Below are 5,932 nucleotides of genomic sequence, written 5' to 3' on the forward strand. Positions count from 1 at the left end.
TGTACCCCTCCAAGGATAGCTCCAGATCAACATCCGAGAGCCATCTATTCCCCACAAGTGCCTCCGCCACCAGTCTGCTATTCTTTCTCCTAGTCGGTACCGTCACAAACACTAGCGGCGCAATTTGCTCAGCAGATCTCCCGTTTATCCAGCGCGCTCCTCGATCACGGAAACAAGTATTGATCGATTAGGGCATGTCCAGCGGGACTACCCAAATCGATGATCCAAACGGTCCGTTTAGATCGCCCCAGAAACAATTTCGATGTCGGTTCGGCCGGTCCGAACAGCGCGCTCAACGGCTGATCCATTCGGTATGGTGTTCGGGCAAATCTACTGTATAGAAAATTTGCCGAACACTAGAAACCCGCGGCTATGCAATCTGTTGGCTCCGTTTGTGATGTAGGCTAGAGATTACATGTACTGACGATAAATGCATGGATCGTACTAAACTTTTGCTGAACGCAGCAATCTACGCAAGAAGAAAATCAGTCAGCATCAACACGATCACACTGTACGGTCAATGGTCATCCACGGTAGTCGATCAGAGGCGCCGAAACTGTTGGACGGATACAAGGAAACCCACCGAAAACTACGAACCCACGCGTGGCGACGCGATCTGTTGGCTCCGCTTGTGGTGTACGCTAGAGATTACTGGGACTGACGATAAATGCTTGGATGGTACTGAACTTTTGCTAAGCGCACCAATCTACGGAAGAAGGAAACCAGTCAGCATCAACATGGGCACACGGTACAGTCAACGGTCATCCATGGTAATCACTCGATCAGAGGCGCCGAAACTGACGCACGGATATATAGAAGAACTCAGGGGTCAAAGGCAGTGGCTAACAGTCAAAAACAATCAGACACGAACGACAGGGAAGGGGCAGGAATCACGATATCAGAGCATGTTACGAATATACGGCCAGTCGATCTGTCAACATAGTTTTCGATCCAAATAACAGAATAAACAAACTACGGACATGTGCAACACATAATTAACTAAGCCACGGGCGAGGCGACGGAGCGAGCGAATCGGAGATGAGAGGAGGAGGAGGCGGCGGCGATGAAACGAATCAGCAGGGTATCTTGGAGGTGAACCAGGTCATGACGTGGAGCGGCGCCTTGACGAGCTCCACGGCCGCCTCCAGCAGCAGCGTGACGCAGAGGCAGCAGGGGCAGATGCACGAGATGGGCAGCCTGCAGCGACGGATCACGTCAGACGAACACGTTGGTACTAACAAAATTGGTCAGTAAACAAGGGAAGGAGGCGAGGCGGGCGTACCCGATGATCCAGATGATGGCGCCGACGATGGAGACGAGGACGGCGACGAGCGCGAAGGGCAGGCCCAGCAGGAACCCCAGCGGCCTGCAGCCGCGGTCGTGGTCGCCGTCGCCGCCGCCGCAGCAGCAGCAGCCCATCTTCCCTTTCCTCGGCGTGCGCGCGTGCTGGTCAGATCGGCGCTGGCGGCTGTCGCGGTGGTTGGGAGGCGTAAGCGAAGTGCGTACTATATCAAGGACAAGGAGGTGACGGGCCGCCGGTCGCTTTCCGGCGCGCGGCGAGAGGGCGCACGCGGCTTGGCAAATAATGCTGGGCAGGCAGGCAGCGGGCAGACGGCAGCGAGGGAGATGGCTGGTCCGTCCGCGGGGCAGCGGACGGCGCAGATAGCGGGAGAAGCTGCCGGGAAGCACCGCTGGGCAGCTCCAACGACCCTGTGACGAGACGTCACCGTTTTGACCGGTGCGGCAGTTCGATTTGAGACGCTTGTGTTTGACTGGCCGGGGACGCGTGCCGGCGGTTTAGCATGGATCCAAACCCAGTGACAGCGTGACACGGTGTGAAGAGTTGGCACGGGCGGCCAATGATCGGCCGAGGCGGTTGCGCCACCGGCTCCCACGTACCCGTTTGGATCCGTTCCAGACAGAAACTCGGACCAATTTCAAATGCTCATCCCGACAAAATCGGTACACTAAACAAATAGCAGCGGAAAGCTCAGTGAGACAAATTTTCAGGATTGGGATTGTAAAGCTTGACACGGTACCGGATCAACCGTGTTTATCTACATTGATTCTTCTCTAATATCTGTATTAATCAGCGTCACGGCGAGTATCAGAGGCGAAATGTTTGACACTTGTCAATCGTGACTAGACTGAACAAGTCAATTCTTCTCGCCATGAACGATTGTTGTCCGGTATTCCTCAGCTCTCAGCAGCAGCAGAGTTCGCCTCCAGCTCCAGATGGCTACTGTACATAGCAAAGGCTGTACAAGTTTCAGGCGCTTCTGCATCGCAGCTCGCAAACACCGTTCCAGCTAGCCTAAGAATTCAACAACAAAACAAATGCACCATGCGGAAACGTCATTACATGAACTCAAAACGGAAACTGATGTTTCGTAGCAGAAGTGAAAGTGAAACAAAAACAACAAAATGGTCAAATAGATTCGCGCCCATCCTGATACCAGGAGCTTGCTTTCAAGCACAGTACTGCCCAGTACAATCAGAAACATCACCCAAGACAACGGCGCCCAATCTGTCATTAATACGTGGCCTCAGGCCCCAGATGGGGAAAACGCATCATTATGGTATCATCCAACCAATCTGTACCTCTTGCGAATGTCAGTGCGCTAATGTTCTGTACTTTACAAGAGCATGCGACACCAGATGTGATCCCCAGTTCTGAATAAAGCCGGCGAACGAAACTTGCGCAGTGACTCAAGACTATATGTAGGTTCTCTTTACGAAAATGGTACTAGTACTTCATTAAGTTAGCATGTGGGATGTTGTGAAATATGCGCATATAAGAACAAAGGTATAGAAGTCTTCTTGTCCTTGACATTTCCGTAGGTACAGACTAACTTCTTTTCCAAAAACACCACCATGTGAATGGTAGTGGGTCGACCACACACCCACTTTATTTAATTGGTGGTTCGTTTCCCCACTAATTGTTGCTCATTTCGTATCCATAGTACTACTTGCATAAGTACCTGTACCAGCCCAACTTGCAACACTAATAGGTTGTAGCCCATCAAATACTTCAAGGCTAATCTAAAATGAACTTTGCGAGACCCTAGTGCCTAGATATAAGATATGTGAGACCAGCTGGCAGGTGGGTCTCCACTGTCAAGTGTCAACCACTTGCAAGCTTGGTGAGGATTTGAACCTTCTTCTTCTACAGTCTATCCAGGTTCACAAAAACTTATGCAAGCGAAGAAATGAGCTAAATTTTGCATCTTAACAAAAAAGAAGAGTTTCTTATCTTTTTAAAATAATAAATGTGTGAATGAATGTCAAATCAAAAGGGTCCAATAAGAAGTAAATTATAACAACATTAAATCTGTTACTCAAAATGACAAAGGTGACAATGTAATTAAGTTTAGTCAATGGAGGTAAGCAATTGATGGCTGTTGCCTTTTTGGCATCCATTGAAAAAAAGATCCATTGAATGAAAACAGTTTGAAGAGTTTCAGTGTGCTAGAATACCAGTGTAGTACATACCAAGCAACTCATGCATTCAGAAGGTGAGACTTAGCCATTCAACCTGCATTCTCTTTCTCCATCTCTACAACAATAGCTAGCCTATCGTGCACCTGTGAAGTAAAAATATACCATAAGTTTAGATAGATCAATATGCATTGAACAAACAATAAATATCACCTCACCTCTGAAAGTTGACTTGCAGCTTCATGTTTAAGCTTCTCATCATACCTGAATAACATCACCAAGAACATTTTATTCATATAAACATGCAATACTTCTAAACTCACAGTCGCAGAAGTAAAAACTTACCATTCTCGAGGTATACCAGCTTCATCTCGAGACAGATAGTTAAATGGACCCTTCACCACAATACCATACTCCTCTATTAAATCTACAATGTTAAGAACATAATTCCCTGAATCAACATAATTTCATATTGTTGTATTTAATGGAAGATAAAGAACTAACCAAACCTCTAAAAGTAGCACCGGGGACACGACCCATCATTTGGCATACTTTCAGGAACCAATATAAACCTACAGAAACATGCGCAAGCTCTTCTTCTGCTACTTTTGACACAATTTCTGCAGATCTATGATCCGCAAAACCCAGTAACTTTTGGACTAGTCTTGGTCCAGCGTCAAGGCCTCTAGCTTCCTATTAAGGTTCTAATCATCAACATATTCATCATGCGGAATAAAACAAACACTCGTCTAAACGATCTGGAACTTCCTGGTTACAACTAAGCAGATCATAATCAATATATTTTCGACAGTATCACACAAAAGGAAGATGATCAGGTACCTGTACTAGAGGTATCACTGCCATCCGCGCAGAAACATCACTTGAGGATTTCGCGCACTCGTTCCACAGAAGATTGTGAACGGGCATATCGCCATATCTGTCCACAGAAGCTATTAAAAGTTACAACAGATGGCATAGCACATAAAGAAAACTATCACCGTGACCGACCCAAATGTATGACCGGCTGCAGACAGAACTATCAGTGTGTAGTGGATTTCACAATGTTCACACAATGCCGCGTTCTTCGTGCTACCCACTCACCTGAACCCAAGCTCTGCCAGGCGCTGCGAATACCACCGGAAATGCCGGCTCTCGTCATCAGCAACGCGTGCGAAATCCGTGAAGAAGCCATCTCCCAGGGTGTCACGCAGCGGCGAGAAACGCACCACGGTGTCCCAAGCAAGGTCGATCGCGTTGAGCTCCACGTGCGCCAGGTTGTGCAGCATGTACGCGTTCAGCGGCACGCCCATCGCCTTGTGCGTGGGGATCTCCTTGCGCGTCACCTGCAGCAGCAGCAGCAGCAAGAGCAGCACCAACCCAACCTGCTCGATGAAATGCCCAAACGAGAGAGCAGAGAGCTACGAGGTGGATGAGCAATGAGCAGTTACCACGAGGGGCTTGTCCGGCCTGGCGGGGTGGTCGGGGGCCCGGGCCAGGCCCACGGGGAGCCCGCCGGACGCCCACTGGGAGAAGGCGGCGTGGGTGAGCTGCGTCTTGGCGAGGGGGTCGGCGGTGGACAGCACGAGGGCGCCCATCTCGGCCAAGGACGAGCCGGCGACGGCGACGGCGCCGGCTTCTGGTTGGTCCGCCGTGGCCGCGTCCGGAACGCAGGGGCCGTTCGGGCCCCACGTGCGGAGCTCGCTGGGAGGGGCCCGGCGCCAGGCGTGCAGGCCTGGCCATGGGAGCGGTGAGGCGGCGGAGGCCCCGGTGGCCAGGAGGCGGCGGCGCGTGGAGCCGTGCGGCAGCGGCAGCGACGGCAGGCGCCGAAGCGGGAGCATTTGCGCGGTGGAGCCGTTTGGATAATGAGACGACGAACAAAAGGTCAGGTGCTCAGGTCAATGGCGACCGATCATACTGATCATAGGTCCACCTGGTTTTGAAACATTTGAAAATTGTACGTGTTTCAAAACATCATAAATTTATTAATACATAAATACATATACATATCTTGAATACTCGTGCGAAATTTCAGTATAGAAATTATGATGTATTTTGACACCACCTGTATATAGGGATAGAAAACTCAAATTTTTGCTAGAAATTTGTTTTTTTTATAGCTAAAAATACAACATATTTCCCCCCAAAAATTCCTACCTTAGCTTTAGGGATGTAAACGGACAGGATAATTTCCGCACCAAAACCGCCGCCGAATCCGTTTTAAGGTATCCACAACAGATTTTCAAGAATTCGGCGGATAAGGATATCTGATTTCGAAGTGGTGCTTCGGATATGGTATAGAAAATAGCATGCGGATGTGGATTATCCGAAATATAATTAGGATAATTCGAAAGATTTAAACCGGATAATCCGATTTTTGAGTCAAAAGCAAAGGCCAATCTTGCAAGGTTAGTAGTTATGGAGTTACCAAATTCATTTGGCAGGCATATTCAGATCTAATTTTTAAGCAATCCTTGAGTTTTACCGCATTATGTCT

The 5,932-nt window shown here is 49.0% G+C and overlaps 2 protein-coding genes across 3 annotated transcripts; both read right to left on the reverse strand.

The window, feature by feature from the left end:
* Window positions 1-1,052: 1,052 nt before the first annotated feature.
* On the reverse strand, window positions 1,053-1,419 carry LOC124663940 (signaling peptide TAXIMIN 1-like). Its single transcript, XM_047201570.1, has 2 exons — window positions 1,283-1,419; window positions 1,053-1,197 (listed from the first exon to the last, which is right to left on the reverse strand). The coding sequence occupies exons 1-2, from the start codon at window positions 1,417-1,419 to the stop codon at window positions 1,074-1,076; spliced, it is 261 nt and encodes an 86-aa protein (XP_047057526.1). The 3' UTR covers window positions 1,053-1,073.
* Window positions 1,420-2,294: 875 nt separating this feature from the next.
* Window positions 2,295-5,276, reverse strand: LOC124665437 (uncharacterized protein HI_0077-like). Of its 2 annotated transcripts, XM_047202855.1 has the most exons (8): window positions 4,887-5,276; window positions 4,540-4,781; window positions 4,279-4,375; window positions 3,948-4,131; window positions 3,784-3,865; window positions 3,657-3,702; window positions 3,493-3,584; window positions 2,295-2,314 (listed from the first exon to the last, which is right to left on the reverse strand). In XM_047202855.1, the coding sequence occupies exons 1-7, from the start codon at window positions 5,274-5,276 to the stop codon at window positions 3,531-3,533; spliced, it is 1,095 nt and encodes a 364-aa protein (XP_047058811.1). In that variant the 3' UTR covers window positions 2,295-2,314; window positions 3,493-3,530. The 2 variants fall into 2 exon arrangements, with proteins under 2 accessions (XP_047058811.1, XP_047058810.1); XM_047202854.1 differs by lacking the exon at window positions 2,295-2,314 and having other exon boundaries at window positions 3,433-3,584.
* Window positions 5,277-5,932: the final 656 nt, after the last annotated feature.

The sequence above is a fragment of the Lolium rigidum genome, chromosome 6, assembly GCF_022539505.1.
Source record: "Lolium rigidum isolate FL_2022 chromosome 6, APGP_CSIRO_Lrig_0.1, whole genome shotgun sequence".
NCBI lineage: Eukaryota > Viridiplantae > Streptophyta > Magnoliopsida > Poales > Poaceae > Lolium > Lolium rigidum.

Bases quoted from the DNA above. Each gene is read 5' to 3' on its own strand.
- LOC124665437 (XM_047202855.1), bottom strand. From the start codon at position 5,276: ATGCTCCCGCTTCGGCGCCTGCCGTCGCTGCCGCTGCCGCACGGCTCC. The intron at 4,782-4,886 runs GTAACTGCTCAT...CTGCTGCTGCAG, and splicing joins GGCCGGACAAGCCCCTCGTG to GTGACGCGCAAGGAGATCCC. The intron at 3,866-3,947 runs GTTTGGTTAGTT...TTAACATTGTAG, and splicing joins CCCCGGTGCTACTTTTAGAG to ATTTAATAGAGGAGTATGGT.
- LOC124663940 (XM_047201570.1), bottom strand. From the start codon at position 1,419: ATGGGCTGCTGCTGCTGCGGCGGCGGCGACGGCGACCACGACCGCGGC. The intron at 1,198-1,282 runs GTACGCCCGCCT...CCGTCGCTGCAG, and splicing joins GCCATCATCTGGATCATCGG to GCTGCCCATCTCGTGCATCT.